Source organism: Sarcophilus harrisii, chromosome 2 (genome assembly GCF_902635505.1).
Source record: "Sarcophilus harrisii chromosome 2, mSarHar1.11, whole genome shotgun sequence".
Classification (NCBI taxonomy): domain Eukaryota; kingdom Metazoa; phylum Chordata; class Mammalia; order Dasyuromorphia; family Dasyuridae; genus Sarcophilus; species Sarcophilus harrisii.
This window is the reverse complement of record NC_045427.1, coordinates 624,382,994-624,404,322: the sequence shown is the minus strand read 5'-3', so window position 1 is coordinate 624,404,322 and position 21,329 is coordinate 624,382,994. Positions and strand designations below refer to the sequence as shown.

Below are 21,329 nucleotides of genomic sequence, written 5' to 3'. Positions count from 1 at the left end.
TTCCATATCAATATTTATTATTGTTGTATCTAGTTCTACAAAAAAAGTTTGTTGTTATATTAGTTGGTATTAAATAGAATGTAAATAATACTTTGCAAAGCACTGACATTTAAAATATCCTAATTTGGCCTATTTATGGATAGGGGATAGTCCAAGTATTTCTTTCTTTCTTTATTTCTGTCAAATTTGTTTTGAAGTTTCCTTTATACACATTCACCTAAGTCTTCATAAATTAAAGCCCCAATTGTTTTATGTATTTTCTTGGTATTTTAAGTGGTATCTCTTTAAAAATGTCGAGGATTCTGGAAAGATGGCAGAGTGGTTGGTAAATTTCAAGCTCTTCCAATTTCCCCCACAAAGAGAACAAATTTGGGCCTCAGACTAAGAAAAAAAAAAAAAACCAAAAAGACTTATGACAGAACAGGGGTTGTTCAGATACAACCCGACAAGATCTGAAGACCCTGGGCCAGGATTAAGCTGTCTCAAGTGCAAATACTTCCCAGCTAGCTCAGCAGAAACTCCAAGCAGTGAGCTCTGGGGCTGGCTGGGTATGGCTGGAGCCTTAGCAAGAACCTCAGAGACCTTCACCTGCTCAACTGCAGATCAGGACCGATATGACCCTGGGTGAGAAGGAGCCAGCACACTAAGAGTGCAGGAGCAGTGGGGCAGGGATGCTGCTGGCTGCCGACACTTGCAAGGGGGGAGGGGTGTCTTGGTTTGGGGTTCCTGGTCAGAGGGGAGAACTGAAGAGAAGCCAGAGGCACCATTGCCCCATGATTAAAGGTACTTACACTAATACCTCTTATTTTAAAAAATAAACAAGCAAAGAAGAAAGAATCTCACCATAGAAACATACTATGGGAACAGGGAAGACCAGGGTTCTTCTTCAGAGGACACGTTACTTTTTTTTTTTTAAATAATAACTTTTTATTGACAGAACCCATGCCAAGGTAATTTTTTACAACATTATCCCTTGCACTCACTTCTGTTCCGATTCTTCCCCTCTCTCCCTCCACTCCCTCCCCTAGATGGCAAGCAATCCTATATATGTTGAATATGTCGTAGTATATCCTAGATACAATATATGTGTGCAGAACCAAACAGTTCTCTTGTTGCACAGGGAGAATTGGATTCAGAAGGTAAAAATAAACCGGGAAGAAAAACAAAAATGCAAACAGTTCGCATTCATTTCCCAGTGTTCTTTCTTTGGGTGTAGCTGCTTCTGTCCATCATTGATCAATTGAAACTGAGTTAGGTCTCTTTGTCGAAGAATTCCACTTCCATCAGAATACACCTTCATATAGTATCGTTGTTGAAGTGTATAATGATCTCCTGGTTTTGCTCATTTCCCTCAGCATCAGTTCATGTAAGTCTCTCCAATCCTCTCTGTATTCATCCTGCTGGTCATTTCTTACAGAGCAATAATATTCCATAACATTCATATACCACAATTTACCTAACCATTCTCCAATTGATGGGCATCCATTCATTTTCCAGTTTCTAGCCACTACAAACAGGGCTGCCACAAACATTTTGGCACATACAGGTAGAGGACACTTTACTTAAAAAAAAACAAAACAAAAAAAAAAAAAAACTTCTACTCCAAAGGGTAATGTGAAACGGTTCCCTGCCCAGAGAAAATTTACAGAACTGAAAAAAGAATTCAAAAATCAAATGAAAGACATTGAGGAAAAAAACTAAAAAAAAAAAAAAAAAAAAAATTAAAACCATCCAAGGAAAACAAGGTTATGAAAAAAGTTAACCAATTTAAAAAGGAAGTAAAGAGTCTCAAAGATGAAAACAACTCTTTGAAAATTAGAATTGAGCAAGGGGAAGCCAGTGACGCTATGAAAGATCAAGAAATAACAAAATAGATTATAAAGAATGACAAAATAGAACAGAATGTGAAACATCTTGTAAGAAAAATGACAGATGTGGAGGATAGATCAAGAAGAGAAAATATAAGAATAATGGAACTGCCAGAAAGTTGTTACCAAAAAAAAAAAAAAAAAAGGACCTTGACACAATAATGCAGGAAATAATTCAAGAAAATTGTACTAGAGTGATAGAACACAAGGGGAAAGTAGAAATAGAAAAAACGCAACGATTACCACCTCAAAGAGGTGGCAGTGGTGGTAGTGGAAAACACATAGGAACATTATTGCCAAATTTCAAAACTCCCAGATCAAAGAGAACATTTGCAAGAAACAAGAAAAAAAAAAAAAAAAAAAAAAACAAATACACTGGAACTATAATTAGAATTGTGCAAGATTTATCAGCAGCCGTAATAAAAGAAAGACTGCAAGTTCTGGAATCACATCTACCAATAATCAAAAGTACTACTAGTTCTGCGGCCAAAAATATATCCAGCAAAATTATCTATAATATTGGACAAGAAAAAATGCACAAAAAATGCACCTTGTAGATTTTCAGGGCTTTCTATCAACCAAACCCAAACTTAACAAAAAATTTAACATATCAAAGATCAATTTTTAAGGAGCTCAACCTGGACAAACTATTTAAATGTGGACAAATTGCTTATGTTTGTTTTACGTGAGAAATGTATATTATGTTTAAGATTTATATTAACAATAGGGCTGTTCAAAAAATTGGCAGAATTAAAGTAAAAAGACTAGCTATGTTATACAAATGAGGTGCAGAGGAAATACAGACACAGAGGCATTAGTGGGGGCAGACAGGTTCATAGTTCTGAAAACCTACTCACATTGGGAATGGGTTCAATAGGTCACACTACATATATTCCATGAAAAGTATAGCACCCTCCAAAATTTATAAAGAAATAAGGAGGGATGGATGGATGGGGAAGCAAAGGGTAAGGGAAGAAGGGAGGGATCCTTGGATGAGGGGAGGTTAAGTAATTAATAGTAAAACAAGTTAAGAAGCAGAATTTAATGAAAAAGTTAGCAGGGAGAGGAAAAACATGTATTTGTGGGATATGTGTGTATGCATGTATATATCTACATATATATAATATATACAAAAATATAATTTTCTTAATTGTAGCTTGCTTGGGAGTGTAGGGAGGGATGAAAGGGAGATATGTGTGCATATGTGTACATATAGATCTATATATGTATATATAACTACATCCTTTCTTAACTACATAGCTAGCCTGCTTAGGGGTGGTGAGGGGGATAAAGAGGGGAAAAAGAATAGAGTAAAAAAGATATGCAGCAGAAAAGAAAAGAACAATTTACAAGAAGTAAAGAAAAGATGCACTCTCATGAATATAATTTCTTCTACTAATATAACTTTTTAAAATTGGTATTTGTTGTTACATTTTTTTTTTCCTCCCTGATGTTCTGCTGGGCATGATGTTTTCTTTTGTTTTGCACTGCTTTTCTGTTTTTCTTTTTTCTGTTATTCTTTCTTCAAATAAAATAAATTTGGGAAAAATTGTCGTCTGGTTTTTGTTAGTGATAAATATAAATGTAGATGATTTTTGTGGATTTCTTTTCTACCTTATCACATAGCTAAAAATTCTTTACCTTAATCATCTTTTTATTATTTATTAACATATTTATTTATTATCTTAATTAATTTTTCTGCTGAGGTTCTGTATGCCTGAAATACTTTTCTGAAAGTTTCATTTTCTCTGGGTAATTCAAAAGTCTATACACCTATTTCATGCTTATTGGGTATACTCTATGAGGAAAAACAAATTGCATTTTTGAATCTCAGAGTTGGAAGGAACCTTAGAGATTAACTCAGTCTCTCTTTGAATCAGGAATCTTTTCTCTAACACCCAGAAGTGGTCCTCTAGTTTGTACGTGATTACTTTCCATGCCCAAGAATTCAACTCCTAACTTTTGTTCTATCTCTTGGAACAGCTTCGGTCTCTCTCCTCCCCTAAGCCTCATCCTATCTGTCTATAAATATGCTCAGGGTATTGCCATGTCTTAAAAAAAAGAAAAAGAAATCTTTACATTACAATATCAATGTAGCTAATGCTCTATTTTTCCATTATCCTTTCAGTAGCTTGTGATGCTGCTGACCAGATCCTCTGACACCCCTGGCTCCAGAGATACCCCATTCTTCTAGTGCTCTCTCAGTCCCTTTCCACCCTCCCACTTCTTAATGTGGGTGTTCCTAAAAGGACTGTGCTGGGTCCTCTTTTTCCTCACTATACATTCTCCCTTGGGATTACAATCACTTCTCCAGCTTCAATGACTCATCATTACCCAATTCTTTTGAATTCTAGAGCCATTCAGCAGAGAATTATGCTCTGTATCTCCAGCTACCTAGGATACCTTCACTGATCTGGATTTCTTGGTTCTTAAATTTTTTGTACCTAGCTATTTGATCCTAGGTAGGGCACTCCTCTCTGCCTCAGTTTCCTCATCTGTGAAATGGAGCTATTAATAGCAGGGTTGGTATGAGGATCAAAAGAGATATTTGTAAAGCACTTTGCAAAACTCAAAAGCGTTATATTAGACTACCTATTCTAATAATTATTATTACTTATGTAGCTAGAGATTACATTAGAAATTCTGACTGTTAAACCACATTGTAGATTAAAATTGAATCTGTAACCCATTAAGACTGCAAGATCTTTCTTAACTTCTCAGAGAATACTTATCTAGGTAACTGATTTTTTTAACCTAAGGGTAAAGCTTTACATTTTCCCTCTATTTCCTCTTGTTTACTTGTCATTTGAATACATGTGAAATTTAGGGAAATTATAATTCAGTACCTTTCTGATGGTGCCTTTTCCCACATTTTTAGGCTTTTTTTTTTCTTTTTTGGCATATCAGAGAAAGGAGGAATGAGCATTTATATAGTGTCTACTACATATGCCAGGCACTGTACTATTTTTTTTTTTTTTTTTTTGCTGAGGCAATTGAAGTTAAGTGACTTGCCCAGAGTCACACAGCCAGGAAGTGTTAAGTGTCTGAGGCTGAATTTGAATTCAGGTCTTCCTGACTTCAGGGCCAGTTCTTGCTGCTCCTAAGTTTTTTGTTTTGTTTTGGGTTTTTTTGCAAATATTATTATCAGCTGCTTTCATGTTCCTCCTCTGGCTGTACCATTTGGGGACTTCTCCAACTGACTTCTTCCCTGTCTCAGGAAGCTCATTCTTGGGATTATCTCAGCATACTACAAAACCTCATCAGCCTTGGGACTCCCTCCCCGCTTCTCTGACAGGATGAAGACAGAGTTCAGTTCAGACATCTGCTCATTGCTCCCTGACCTGCACTGGCACAAGTCAAGCACACCCTCCCCTCCTATGCATTTCACTCCCTCTGCAGGCTGAGATCCTTGAGGGCAAAGATTGTCTTTCTTTGTTTCTATCTGTATCCCACAGTATGCCACAAGGACATAGGAAGTGCTTAATAAATACTGAAAAAGTGTCATTCATTAAGGTTCCTTGCATTTTAAGCTGGATCTCTAATTCGTCCTCCATCAAGAGGAATTTTAGGTGTCAAACCAACTTGAGTTCTTTTTAGTTTAATCTGGAACCCATGAGATCTCTCCTTATGAGAAAAGCTGCTGTAATCGAGCCAGTCTTGGTCTCTAGGGCAGGTAGAAGTGAAAGGAAGAATGTCACGGGCTTTTTCTAGCTGGAACCCTGAATAAGGTGACTGCCCAAGCCCTATGCCAAATACTGCCTCTATTCTCTATGGATGATGATAGATGATGGTAGCAAATAGAAAACTTGCGAGTCTTAACCATGGGCAAAAAGTAGCTGCTTGAAAGTTGGATCCAGATTGTGTGTGTATGTATGACAGAGACAGAGACAAAGATGTGAATCAGAGACAGAGAAAGATAGAGAAAAAGAATTAAATTATACATGGTATGAGGAAATTCTGGCACTGCCATCATTTCTACAGACAGAGAAATGAAAAACAAGAAGAAAAGTGCAGAGGATAGTTTGATGTAACAAAGTAACACTAAGCAATTACAGTCATTTCTATAAAGTTGTATAATTGTGTCATCATAGAGTACAATCATAAGTATGCATCCAATTATATATGTATCAGATTAACTTACATTCAATGATCCTTACTTTATATAATTTATAGCTAGTTATCTGCTTATAATTAAGAAAATTAGAGAAAACCCTAGGGTGCAATCACTATATCCAGTAAAAATTCCCAGGGAAAGAACAACAGTAGAACCACTACTAAAGTGCTTCATCCTAAACTTATGTTACATTTTCCCATCTTTTTTTTTTTAACCTTTTTTGGTAAAATCTATGATTAGAAAAAAAAATTTTTTTTTTTTGCAAAGCTAGTTGATATTTTTAAATTCCAAAGGAAGGAGGATGAAAAGCTTTAATGAATTACAGAGGGGAAAATACAAGAAATTTTAAAATAGCTTCCACCAACAAATCTAGGTCTCCAGAAATGGTTCTCATCCTTGGAGACTTGAATTTTTAAAACACAAATAGCTTTCCCATGTAAACACAAATCCATATTTGGACACGTTTTTGATTTACGGTTTAACTGAAAGGAAACATTACATGCAGAAAAGCAAATAGTCAGCAATCAAGCTTGCAGTATGACTACCTTTGGATTCTTACAAATTTAGGAGGCCAACAATGTCTAATTGATGATTTAAGGAAAAACAAACCAAGTAGACTTGTTTAAATCACTATATTGTGATTTTTTATTGATCAGTCCAATGAGTTTGATGTCTAGATTCTTCTATACTTTGTAATTCTTATTTCATCATGCTTATTAACATTTCTCACCTTTACCATTCTCATTTTCTCCATTATTAGTCTCAATTCTTCATTTACTCATTCAACAATAATGGAATATCTACTGTGTATAAGATACTAAGAATATAAAAGTAATTAATTAAAGGCCATAAGAAGTTTATTGTATGAGATGTGGAGCTAGAGGGGACTTGAGAGAACATTCACAATTTAGAAACAACCTCAGTTTTCAAATAAGGAAAGTGAGACCTAGAGACATAAAAGTGGCTTTGGAATCGGGAATGGCTAGGCTTTAAATCCTACTTTTGGCACTAATTTGCTGTGTGGCCACAGGAAACTGGCTCAACTCTTTTGAATCCTCATGTGTATTGTGGAACTCAAAATAGCAGCTATTTCACAGAGTATTCAATGAGATGTTCAAATGAGATGTTATGTAAAATATTCTGAAACCTAATGCACTAAATAAAATACCAGTTATTATTAGAGATAGTAAGACACATCCTACAAGATTTCTGGGGGATTAAATAAGCATATAAATAAAGCATTTTACAAAGCTTAATATACTATGTTAATTGTTATTATAATAATTATGTTTTTAATGTACTGTGCAAAGGGTTAAAAAGAGCCTGACCTAGGATAGAGGCAAAGGAGAGAATATATGGGAAAGATGTTAAGACACCTGGATTTTTTTGAGCTGGAAGACCTCAGCCTACCCAAGTTCAGTCTTACAGATGAGAAAAGTGGGACTTTAAGTAGAAAAGGGATTTGCCCAAAGTCACAAGACTATAAGAGAGGGGCAGATCCTAGATTCACACTAGGGTTTCTTTTTTTTTTTTCAAACTATTTTTTATTTAAAAATTTTATTATTTATTATTTTATTAACATATGCATGAATAATTTTTCAATTGCAAGTGACCCCTGCAAAATCTTGTGCTCCAATTTCCCCCCCTTCTCCATATCCCTCTCCCCTAGATGGCAAATAATCCAATATATGTTAAACTTGGTAAAAATATGCATTAAATCTAATATATGCATCCATATTTATATAATTATCTTGTTGCACAAGAAAAATCGGATCAAAAAAGAAAAAATGAGAAAGACAATATACAAAAACAGTGAAAATGCTATGTTGTGATCCACACATTAGGATTTCAAATCTCAAATTGACTGTTTCCCTATATAAAGGCAAAATCAATATTAATCTTTTAGCATAATTGCTTTTTCCTGCTAAAGTAAGTCAAAACTTTATTTTAAATGCCCATTACCTCATTTGTGGAAAGGCCTGGTCCTTTTAGCTATTGCCTTTTTTTTTCTTCCCTTCTTAGTTCCTAATGTTCAGAAACATGTTCCCTATTCATATTGCCATTGATTTTCCCACTCTCGCTTCATCCTACATTCCTTCTAGAAAAACTGAAGTTTTCTGCATCAGATAAGAGAACTGCTTAGAATAGGAAAAGTCCTTATTCTGGCTTTCAAAGTACTGTCTGCTAATCGACTTCAGTCTTGGGTTTAACTGAGATTAAGCAAGCTATTGCTAATTTTGCATTTCCTTAGGGACCATGTATTAGACTCTCTTCTGTTTTTTATTCTATTCCCGTTAAGTCCTCCTCCACATCTACTTCCTCTCATTTGTTTCTCAGTCCTCACTCTCACAATCTGCCACAAAACCTCTCTTAGAAACCCTAAAACAATCAATCAACCTAACTTTGCCCTGATGGTTTTACAGATGTGAAAACAAATAGGCCTAAATCTATTCTAAGATCCATTACACTTTGAAAGAGGGCTATCATTAAGGAAAGCATAGATTTGCTTGTTATGAATATTCCAAATTCCTTCACTCACTCATTTGTTCAGCTCACATTTATTCAATGCCTACTAACAGATAAGCAGAAAGAGCTGCCATGACAAGGGAGGAGATAGTGCCTTATTTGCCTTGTACTCTTCCTTCCCCAGCCCATGATATGGCCAGGTAGGAAGAACACCTCCACCAGAGGCACTCTGCTCTCTTGCCTCCTTCCTTGTCTGGGCTCCATGACTGCTCATATGGTTTGAATGAGATGGAAATCAATTGCTCCATTTCTTCTGATGAGATGGAGAAGGACCAGGCCTTCCCACATGCCCTCCTATTCCCTAAGAACCTAACTGTTAACCTAAGAATCTTCAGGCCTTACCATCTATTATATAGATCCTTATAACTGTATCCTTATAACTTCCCGGCCTCCTCACCTGTCCTGCAATCAAACTTTCTGTAATGCAGTGACTCTTAATTACAATGTGAACTCCGTGAGAGCAGGAATTGCCTCACTTTTTTTGTATTTGTATCACCAGTGCTTAGCACAATGCTTGGCACACAGTAAGGATTCAATAAATTTGGTTTCTTAATCAATTAATCTACACCAGAAGGAGTCACTGTGAGAATTAGAACTTTTGAGTTTTAAAAGCAGAGAAAGATAGAAGAATTAGTTCACAGTTGGAAATTTTTTTTTCCTTATTTCAATTCAGACCTAAAAGTCCTAAAGGTTTTTGCTATTTTTCTGATTTTAGGTATGTAACTCTACCTGCCAATTAGCAGGATTCCACAAGTACACATTATCTGGGATTATTACATATTATAAGCTCCTGACAGGTAGAAGTGGAACTCTTCTTTAAAACTCTGCCTGTATCATATATGGCATGTGTACATGTCATTACATAGTGAATACTAAGAAATTAGACAGCATTATCAAATACTCCTGGTTCCAATGTAAACAGAATTAATATAGAAATACTATAAACTGCTTCTTGTCTTTATCATCTCCTTCACATGAGAAAAATCATCCTCAAAATCCAACGGACCAAAAAGGACACTATTATTTATCTGTGCCGTATCTTACCCATGCAGTGGGCAGGCCAGGAAGACTGGTCACCTCCTCCATAGGGGTCCTGTGGCTTGGTGCTTAAGGCACTGGTATGAAGAGCAGAGTCTGAATTGGTCCTAAAGAAAGGAGGGTAGAGAGGAAAGGGAGGGAGATTGATTGTGAATCTCAAAATCAAAAACCCTTGGGAAACATGGTCTTACCATCTCCTTTGTAGAAATAACTATTAAGTGTGAAAAAACAGGACCAAAGGAAGGAAGGCTTCATTTCCTTCTATGACCCATATTTATATATTACAGGTCATTGCAATTCTCTATGGTTGATCTGGGAAAAGATCTATTGCCCTAAAATGCAAGCCACCTCCTATGAAACCCCCAATGTTTACAAGGAAGTTCATGTGTTCCAATTCTGTAATGTGAGCTTTGAGAGATTTGCTTTGATGATTGGAGATAACCCTGCCTCCTTCATTGAGGAACTCAGAAAGGTGTCTGGATGCTCCATAAATCTCCAATGGTCTGCTCCCTAGGACTTACCAACAGAAGGCCTAGTGCTCTGACACCTTCCTAATCTTCCCTGGCCCATAAAGCGCTGACAGTTCCACTCATGACACTAGACTTCCCATTTGAAACTATTTATTCCCATGCAGAAAAACATCAATAGGCCATTTGTAGTGAGGACAATCCTCGCCCTATCTATCATGTGTTATCTTGACCTCCAGAACACTGGAAGTCTGAGCTTCTTCCTAAATTCATGTCTCCAAGCCAGTCTAGGCTACAGGGCTCACATTGACCTGGCCCCATCAAGGCCTGCTTTTGTCTTTGGGCAATGTTTCATGCTGAGACCCACTAGGGCAAGTCTAACATCCTTTGCCCAACTAGTCAAATAAGTGAAGAGTAGTATTCATGAGAGAAGAAAGACTTTAACTAACAGGAGCAAAAGAATATCTTAGCCATGAGATAGTACATAGAGAGCACAAAGATAGCCCATCTGAGTTAGCTTTTTCTATTGCAGTCATTTTCCCACAACAAGGATTTAAAAGAAAAAAAAGTACTTCACCTATTAAGTGCAGATGTCAGCCTGAATCCGGGCTGCTTCTCTTCCTTCCACGGAGGCTGCTGCCTTTGAAAATCAAAAGAAGAAAAAAATGAAGAGACACTCCGCCACATGAGAGACAGTTGGTAGGAAGCACTCTGGAGACCTGCATTCTGCTCCCTGTGATCCTAGATGACCCTTTTGAGATTTTAGAGAACTTCTGGTTCTTAATTCCTCTATTTGTAAAATGAAGAAATAAACTAGAAGATCCCTTAAAATAAAGACACTAAGCATCTCCTTTCTTTTGAAGAAATATGAATAACAGCTTTATTTATTAACCAACTAACCACAGAGCAAAAATTAATTGTGGATCTTAATGCAAAGGCATAAGCTACCCTTTTTATGCCCCAATTGTACAAAAACAATTGTTGACTATTTCAAGGCAAAGGGTCCCATTCGAAGGATCCAATAATGGGGAATGACAGAACCACGTTGGGCTCTCCAGTTTAGCAGAAGTAGAACAAATTCAGCTGGAAAGAGTGAGGCATCTTCTCTTAATATAAACTTATCTGTACGAAGAAATGTGAGCCCCTTGCAGACTGAATTGTCTCCCTTGTGCCTGGCCAAGTGCTTACTACACTGTGGTAATGTTTGTTGATTAAAAATGTCTGAGGCCAAACCTCCAAACTGAGGCAGCTCAGAGGAGCCCCAGAGCCTTTCTGGGGCCTCTCATCATTATGCTTGTTGGGCTTCCTGGTGAAGAAGACCTGACTTTTCCTCTTTCAGCAACAGAGTTACAAAATAATCATGAACTGCTTGCACTTCTCAAGATTGGATTTTAGCTGTGGTTCTAGATCTCTTTATATCACAAGGATTTACAACCTTATGGTTGCCCAAGAAAAATTCAAGAAATTTTGCAGCTGTCTAAGACCGTTCCTCTGGAGTTCCCAAAGCTGATGAAGTCATAGGAGTAGACACACCCTGTTCAACACTGCTTCTTCCAAAACAGTTTTACAACAACGAAAACTTCAAGACTTTTTCACTAGAAATACACATCACTCCAAAAAGACAATAAGGTGTGAATACCCGCTGCTGCCCCAGCTTTAACAACTTGTCTTGCTTACCTTGTCCAACTTTCATCCCCAAGCTGGGCAGGGTAACTGGCTCCATAAGAACTGCTATCGAAGTGGAATTATGAGTGAAGGAAATGAGGACAACAGAAAGGCTGGCTCCCCAGAAGCCAGATGGGGTGTTTAATACGAATCACTGCCCTTTAGCAGCCAGGGGACCTTTCTTTATGTGTCCCCAGACCCTACAGTTTTCACATAATTTCTTAAATTTCTTACTATGCCTCAACAAAAGCAAAAAATAAAATGCCAAACAAAATATTTCATCTTATGCAGATGATGACAGGACTAACATCATTGAGGGGAGGAAGGGACTGTAAATTTGTTTCTATGATGCTTTCTCCCAACTTAAAAGTTATATGTATGTACAGTGCTTTAAAAAGTTTTAATATGTACAAAAAAAATTGGGGCTGATTGATAGGAAGGTGGAAGGAAGGAAATTAGCAATCATTTTTCATGTAACTGAAGAAAGCCCATAATGTTACATAACCAGGCGAGGAACCACTTGTGCAGAGCTTTAATAAGTGAAAACATACTAACACACAAAATTTCTTATCAAAGCAGAGATCACCATATTTGGTATAAGCTTCTCTTCCTATTCATTCTCAATCTTAAATTTTGTATATGAATTTGAGTATGTAGAGATTTTTTTTCCCATTCTAAACCAAATGACCAACAATAATAACAAACAAAATAAAAACTGAGTTCCCTGCCTTGAAGACAGAAGATCCAGGTTCAAATCCTTCCTCTGTTGTTTATTACTTGTGTGATTTAGGACAAGGTATTTAACTTTTCAAAGTCTCATCTACCTCAATTGGAAAATGAGGACATTGGTTTAAATGGTCCCTGAGGTCATTTCCAGAATAAATCCATCAACAGTTTGTTTTTTAAACAGTTCTGAAGGTTGCTCTCAAGTCTAAAATGCCATCATTCCACAAAATCTTGCTAAAATGTAAAATATACCAAGATGTATAATGCTTTAGGTAAAAGCCAAATCACTAAGATACATAGAAGATGAATGCAAAATATGTAAACTAAGACATTCCCCAATAAATGAGTAGTTTCAAAGGAAGAATTATTAGCTATCAATAGCTAATAAAATATCTATCTAAATTCTGTATTACTAATGTGAGAAATGTAAATTAAGCAATTCTGAGGTTTTAAAATGTCATAGGCTTTATATTAACAAAGGTAAATGATAGGAATCAATAAGCATTTATTAAGCATATACTATGTACCAAGCAGTATGCTAAAGCATTAGATATACAAAGAAAGGCAAAAGACAGCCCTTGTTCTCAGGGAGCTTCCATTGTAAATAGGGATTCATCAAATCATGACATATACAAACAAGATATATATAGGACAAATTGGAAATAATTAATAGAGAGGAAAGCATTAAGAGAGATCAAAAAAAAAAAAAAGCTTCTTGAAGAAGATAATATTTTAGTGAGGAGAAAGCTTAGGGAATGAAGGAAGTCAGGTAAGCCAGGAGGTGAAGATAAGAAGTTGCAATACCTATGAAATGGCAGGCACACTTATGTACTATTGTTGGGCATCTGAATTGGTCCAATAGTTCTGGAAAATAATTAATTGTGTGAAAAAAGCCACTTAACAACTCATTCCTAAAGATTTTGCCACTGGCTTTGACTTCAAAGGTGGCCAAAAACATAAAAAAAAATCCCAGATATACCAAGTTAGTCTAGAGTAACAAAAAAAAGAAAACAAAATGGGTTCTCATTGACTATAGAAGGTTAAAAAACCTGTGGTATATAATTGTAAAGGAACATTATCATTGAGCCACAGGAAATAACGAATATAAAGAATTCAGAGAAACACAAGAGACTTAATAAATGATATGGAACAGAGAAACAGAACATCATCAATGTCCATAAGAATTTTTTTTTTAAAAAATATGAAGCAGATGAACTCAAATTAAATGAGCAATAACCAATAGTAGATGCAGAGGAACGAGGAACAACACACCTCCTTCTTGGTAAATGTTAGTGGAATAGGGATATAAAATGTTACCTGTACTCTTAACAATATTATCATTACTTGAATAGTTTGAAAGAATATAGTAATTCTTTCAAAAAACAAAGTATTAAAAGAACATAGAAGGCTTGGGGGTTGAATTGAATATGATGGGATGATTCTAAAAAATAAAATCTCATAGGGAAAAATAAAATGAAGCAATTATCTCATACAAACAAGGCCTGAATGAAAAAAGTTTTATAGTGGAAGTAGGTGGGGATAGAGAGCTGGTACAGCTGGACTTTCTTCTCATCAAAACTGGATTAAAGAGGGAATAACACAAATATTTAAAAGGGTATAAAAATCTTCTAAATTTATGAAGAAGTAAGGTGAGGGGACAGGATAAGGAAGGGACTTTTAGGAAATATCGAGGAGAAAGAATAAAGAAGGCACTCTTTGAGAGTTGGGTAGATTAAGGTATAAGATGGTAAAGGGAAAGGATAAGGGAAGAATTCTTTAAAAAGAGTGTGGCTTAGGGAACTAGTGGTTAGAAGTAAATTAAACGTGTGAGAAGAGACAGGATAAAAAGAGGCCGAGAAGGATAACAGTGAGGAAAAATAGGATGAAAGGAAATACACAATTAGTAATTATAATTTTGAATGTGAAGGAACTGAATTGACCCATAAAACAGAAACCGCAGAATAGATTAAAAATCAGAATCTGACAATATGTTCTTTACAAGACTTCTGAAAGTGAGAGAAAAACACAGAGTTAAAATAAAGGACTATTTTATTATGAGAAAAATTTAAAAATAAGCAAAGGTAACAATCATGATTTCAGAAAAAATTAATGCTAAAACAAATTTAATTGAAAGAAATAAACAGGGAAACATTATGACAAAAGGTACCATAGACAATGAAGCAATATCAATACTAAAACTATATGTATCAAATGCTATAATGTCTAAAATATTAAAGGAAAAATTAAATGAATTACAGGTGGAAATAAACAGTGATATTATAATAGTGGAGGGCTAAGAACAAGGTGTATTCCTATTTCCATTCAATTTTCTACAGATATGTGTCAAATCTAACTAATCTAAGATTCTATTTCACTTTGACTTATTTTTTTTTTTTGTTAGATTTTATCTAATTCTGGAAAGACAATGTTAAAGTACCCCACTATTATATTTAGGTATTGTATTTCTTCTGTTAATGTAGGCAGTTTATATTTTTGTAACAATTCTTCCATTTTACTTAAATTGTTCAATTTACATATAATTGGACTAAATAACTTCTTATAATTGCATTGATTTCATTTTCATTAGTAGCATATTCAATACTTTCTTTTTTTTATGCCAGTGATTTGATTTTCTTCTCTTTTTAAAATCTTACAACTATCAGATTGGCTAAAATGATAGAAAAGGAACACAACAAATGTTGGAGAGAGTGTGAATGGGACATTAATTCACTGTTGACAGAAACATGAACATATCCGACCATTTTGGATAACAATCTGGAAGTATGTCTAAAGAATTAGAAAACTGTATATCCTTACTCTTTGACCCAACAACATGATTAGGTCTGTTTTCTGAGCTAATTAAGGAACAAGGTAGAAACGATGAGTGGCAGTACAGTACAGTGAAAAGTGTTAGATTTTAAATGAGAAAGTTGGATTAGATGACCCCTAAGGTCCCTTATAACTCTAGAACAATGTTCCGATGGATGGACACAAACAAGGAGAAATAGGAAGCAGAAAAAACATTCTTGTTATTCAGTGTTCCAGCTCTGCTTAGTCTAATTCAGAGGGATAAACTCTCCAAAGTCTCTGCTACTTATAGGGTATTTCATTCCTCTTATAAGCTCATCTCCTACACTAAGATAAGAAAGAGCTATGTATTCTATGTGTTTTGTATCACCTATAGCACTCAGCCTATCACTAAAAACATTGGCAGTGCTCCTTAAATATTTGCTGAATAAACTTAAACTCTCTTTCTTGCTTCAGAAGTCAACGGTATGTGGGTGAGTACTTTAGCTGTCTTTATAAATTATTATGTCTTATACCTTGTCAAGTGCAATAAATGTAAAATATATAATTTTATATATTTCAGCCAGTTCACTGAATAGTTTTAACCTAATTCATAAGAGATAAAGCACTTGCTCTGCCAATTTCCAAGAAAAACAATGGAAACTCTTTTCAGAAAGGCTAGACTAAAACCCCAATTATTTGAATGCCTTTAAACTTACAGGAATTTTCATGGAGTAATTAATTATAAAAAGTCTTGTTGACAGAGCTATAAAGTGGTCTAATCATAGAGCAATATGGAATTATATCAAATAAAGTGGCTAAAATGACCCAGAGATTCCATTACTAAGCACATATCCTAAGGAAGTCACAGACAAAAAGAAAGGTTCCACATACACCAAAACATTTATAAGCAGCATTTTCTGAAGTTGCAAAGAATTGGAAACAAAATGGATACCCATTGCCAGAAATGAATGAACCAACTGCACATGAATTTAAAAGAATATTACTGTATTGTAAGAAATGATGGATGAGATGAATACAGAGAAGTATGGAAAGACTGACATGAACTGATGATAGAAAGACTTACATGAATTGATGCAAAGGGAATAAGTAGAACCAAGAGAATATGTATGATGTCTTCAATAATGTATATGAAAAAACAACCACTACAGAGCAAAGAAACTTAGTGTTGTGAAATTACAAAGCACAAGCTTGGTCCCAAAAAAGAGATATGAAAAGACACATTTCCCTTTCCTTTGTAGAGGTGGCTTTATAGGGTGGAACACTGCATATAATGTCAGATTTCTTTTCTATATTGATTGGTCTTGCTGGGGTTTTCCTCTGTTTTCTTTTTTGAAAGAAATCATTTTGGGACAGCTAGTTGGTGCAGTGGATAGAGCACCAGCCCTGAAGTCAGGAGGACCTGAGTTCAAATCTGGCCTCAGACACTTAACACTTCCTAGCTATGTGACCCTGGGCAAGTCACTTAACCTCAATTGCCTCAGCAAAAAAAAAAAAAAAAAATCATTTTAAGGAATGGATTTAAAAGAAGAGAAAGGTAGAGATATAGGAAAATTTGGCTGAAGTGAAAATGAAAACAGATAAAAATCTACTTTTTAAAAAAATTTGTTCTTCACTTAAACATTAGAAAGATGTTATCAGATAAGTCACAAATAATGTAAAACTAAAGGTGAATGCTAGCTAGGCTATCCAGAAATTTCAAAGTTAATTCTCATTAACTGACAACAAAAAAGGATATTTGTCTTCCTGGTTTATCCCCAGGTCTCCGGTGCAAGGGATGAAAGCGATTTCGAGACACTCTTTCCACAAGTCCATGATGACGTGTCCCTCGAATGTTATCAACCTGGTGAAATGATGGCTGCAAAGAGAAGAAAAAACGAGTTAATTCTCAAAGTAAAGTAAGCCAGTGTTAGTAAGCCACCTTAGTTATCAACTCTATCTAGAAAGAAATACAAGATGCCACTTACCTCCTGCAGATTTAAGATGCAGACTGAAACATATATTTTTAAATTTATATTTAATAATTTAATTTAATTATTCATATATATAATTTATATTTATATATATATATATTATATATATATAAATATAAAAATAAAAATAATTTAATTTAATAATAATAAAATATTCATTTTTATTTTTCCTCAGTTACATTTAAAACCATTTTTACATTTGTTTTTAAAACTTTTGAGTTCTACATTCTCTCCCTTATCCCCACCCCCAACCCCCATTAAATAGAAAGCACACGTGAAGTTATAAAAAACATTTCCATAAAAATCATGTTGTGAAAGAAAACATAGCTCTCAACCCCTCCCCCCCAAAAAAAAAAACTCAAGAAAAATAAAGTAAAAAAAACAAAAAGAGAGAGAGAGAGAGAGAGAGAGAGAGAGAGAGAAAGAGAAATGCTTCATTCTATATTCAGACCAACCAGTTTCTTCCTCTTGGTATGGGACAGGATTTTTTATTCTAAATCCTTCAGAATAATCATACATCATTGTATTGCTGAGAATAGCAAAGTCATTCACAGCCAATCATCCCAGAACAATGCTATTACTTTGTACACCATACATCACACTTTGCTTGAGATCATGGAGGACTTTGCTGGTTTTTCTAAACCTGAAAAAGCATACTGCTTTTCTAAAGTATACTGCTTATCATTTCCACATAACAATAATATTCCATTATAATCACATAACATAATTTATTCAGCCATTCCCCAATTGATGGACATCCCCTCTGTTTCCTTTATTTTTTTGGCCCTGAGAGTTGCTATAAATGTTTTTGTACATAAAGGTCTTTTTCCTTTTCTTACTAAATTCTCTTTTGGGATCATGCCTAGTAGTGATACAAAGGTTAAAAGATAAGTATGATTTTATAGTCCAATGGGCAAAGTTCATATTTTTTGATCGTTTATCATTTAGAGCATGGTTCTTATTATTTTTTTTAATAAATCTGACTCAGTTCCCTTTATGTTTGAGAAATGAGGCTTTATCAGAGAAACTTGCTTCGAAATTCTTTTTATCATTATTAATACTAACTGTATTTTCCTTCATTTATTCTCTCTCTTCTTTCACTTGGTCCTCAAATATGTTTTGCTACTGACCACTCCCCTCCCCCAATATGCCCTCTCTTCTATCACCTTCCTCCCTTCCCATATCCTATTCCCCTTCTAACTTTCCTGTAGGGTAAAATAGATTTCTATAGCCATATACCCATAATCCTAGCTCTGACATCTGGAAAAATCACTAACTTAAGTCACTTAACTTGTCTGTACCTCTGTTTTACTGATAAGTAAAATTAAGGGGCTGAACTAGATGGAATTCCTTCCAGCTCTAAATCCTATAATCCCACGGAAGCCCAAAAGGAAATATAGGTTGAAAAAGTAAGTAGTTTCAAGATTTTAGAAGAATTTACAAATGATAAATTGAAAAATTATTTATTAAGGGATACTAGGGATATCTGAACTATATCTTGACTTTCTGAAATAACTTGAAATTTCTGGAGACACTCTCAAATAGTTTCCAAGAAAAAAAATTAAGAAGTCTGATTTTTAAGTCCCTCACCAATGAACAAACAACAAGGATACTTGAAAGGAAATTAGTTCTTCTTTGGATTGATTTTTAAAAGAGCCTTTGGGAGGCCCATTTTTCTAATATCAATATCCTTTTGGCATTTTTGTATGGCTGTAAGTCACAGGACATTACCATCTCAATGACTCTCAAAAGAATCAATATTGAGAATCATTGAACTGAAACTTCTCTCTACAAAATGCCAGAGATCTTTTAATTCTCACTTCAGGGAATCCATTTTGGCTAAGATTTACCACTTTTTGTTCTAAACTATTTTCTTCAATTTTTTCTTTTAGATTTTTAAAAAATTTCTTGCTTCAGTTTTTCTTTCTAGACTTTCATGCAGTTCCTATAGGAAATCTGTTTTTTTCCTTTAAGTTTGTGCTTACAATTGTAACAGTACCCCTTTCTTCCTATTCATAAGACCCCTTAAGACATAACATAAACGTTCCCAGGCCTTTGAAATCAGGTCCTGGATGATGAGATCAGAACCAAGAAAATAACGAGAGTGGGATTCAGAGAAGACACATATATCATCTTTCCATACAATGTGAATGATATTAGTATATTCTTGTTTGGTCCTTTATCATTGTTCTCTTATGTTTACTTTTCCATTTTTCTTTTCACTCCTGCACTTAAACCAAATTTTCTCTGCAGCTCTGGTCTTTTCAGTAGGAATGCTTGGAAGTTCTGTTTCATTAAAAACTTCTTTCTCCTTCTACAGTATTATCCTTTGTTCTCTAGATAAGTTATTTTTGGCCATAAGCCTAAATCCTTTGCCTTCTGGAATCCCATATTCAAAGTTCTCTGTTCTTATATAGTGATGCCTGAAAAATTGTGTGTGATCCTGACTGTGGCTTCCTTCTGGCTGCTTGGAGTATTTTTTTTTCTTTCATCTGAAACTTCTGGGTTTTGCCTATGATGTTCCTGGGAGGTAGGTTTCACTTTGAGGTTTCTTTCAGAAAGTAGCTATGATTTTTTTTTTAATTTCCATTTTACCCTCTGATTCTAAAAGATCTGGGCAGTTTCCCAAGATTTCTTGAAATAGGATTCTTAGGCCCTTTTAGGGGGTCATGATATTCAGATGGTCCAATGGTTCTTAGAGTTCTTTCTCTTCAATTTGTTTTCCAGATCAATTGTTTTTTCTATGATACCTTATATTTTATTTTAGCCTTTTGACTTAGTTTTAATATTTCTTGTTGCCTTATTAAATCACTGGCTTCTATATGGTCCATTTTAATTTTCACAGAATTAATTGTTTGGGCAAAGCTTTATCCTTCTTTTCAATTTTATCTTACATTTTTATTAAAACATTTAACTTTTTTTTTTAAACTCTTACTTCACTTTAAACTCTTCTAAAATTTTAGCTGGATTTTCTCTAAGAATTTATTTGTTTTAGAGTCATTTGCTTCTGCATTTGTGTCTTGAGTGTGCCAGCCACAGTAACAGATCTCTATGGTGGGATTCTTTTTTGGGAGAATTCATTTTTCTAGCCTACTTCTTTTGACTTCCCATTTGATGTAAGGATTGGGTGAACCTGTGTAGGAAGATCTGGGCTAGTCCTACTGCTACTGAATGCTGGGTTATTCCAGAATTTCACAGACAGGGTGAGGACCTTCTTCAAGCATTCAGCTTTCCTAAAGTGTTCCAGAGAAAAGTCTGTTTGCTACCCCACTTATCTGAGGCTCTCCAAGCTCCTGACCTGGATTTGTGTCTATGTAAGAGTAGACAGATTGCTGCTGGACTCGGCCTCTATCAACCACCTAGAAAGCTCAGTCTGGTCTTTTTTCAGTTGTTGATCATTTGTTTTTTCAGACACGCCAACTCTTAGATACTGGAAGCCTTTGCTACTTCCTTCTCTAGCTCCTTTTACAGATAAGAACAAAGAGGGTTAGGTGACTTGCCCAAGATCACATGGCTGTTGAGTGTCTCAGGCCAGATTTGAAGTCAGGAGGATAAATCTTATTGACTTCAGGTCTAGGACTTCATACATTCAGAGGCAAAATCATAGGTTTCTGCTTGGTCTGAGATTCCTCTCTTTATTATTCCTCTGTAAGCTGAGTTAAATGCTAAAAATGAGACCTTGCAGCAAGTCTTAGCTTGAGCCAAACAGCTGCTGCTTGCTTCTGAATTCCCTCCTCTCTCCCAGAGCTCCCCACTCAGGAAGGCCCAGATCTATACCCATCCCCTTCTCATACCATCCTAGATCTCTGACTCCAATCTGGATAGCGAGCACGAGCATCGTTGCTGCCAATTCACATCTTCATAGTGCCCTAGTATGGATCTGCAGGAGACCTGTTAGAGTTCTGGAACGTGGTCTTGCCCTGGTGCACCGCTTCTCCCCGAGCCCCACAATGCTCCTTTTGCAGTTGTTACTTTTCTGGATTTCCCCCATCAAGATTCAGATTGGTACCTTTTCTAGACCAACTTGGAGGAATTCTGTAAAGAGTTCACTACACTCCTTCCTCCACTGGTGAAGAAATGCTCCACAAGCATTTCTGGTGAAAAGGCAAACACTGAGTTGGAACTTTAAAATATAAATGTAAAA

The 21,329-nt window shown here is 35.4% G+C and overlaps 1 protein-coding gene across 1 annotated transcript in view; it reads right to left on the bottom strand.

Annotated features, from left to right (window-relative positions):
* CRTC3 (CREB regulated transcription coactivator 3) overlaps positions 1–21,329 on the bottom strand; it is an 82,184-nt gene that overhangs the window by 27,041 nt on the left and 33,814 nt on the right. Inside the window, exons 3-6 of the mRNA XM_031956702.1 lie at positions 16,951–17,070; positions 11,691–11,752; positions 10,591–10,653; positions 9,553–9,653 (exon numbers count right to left, since the gene is read on the bottom strand). Coding sequence (XP_031812562.1) covers positions 9,553–9,653; positions 10,591–10,653; positions 11,691–11,752; positions 16,951–17,070 — 346 coding nt within the window. The remainder of the gene's footprint in view (positions 1–9,552; positions 9,654–10,590; positions 10,654–11,690; positions 11,753–16,950; positions 17,071–21,329) is intronic.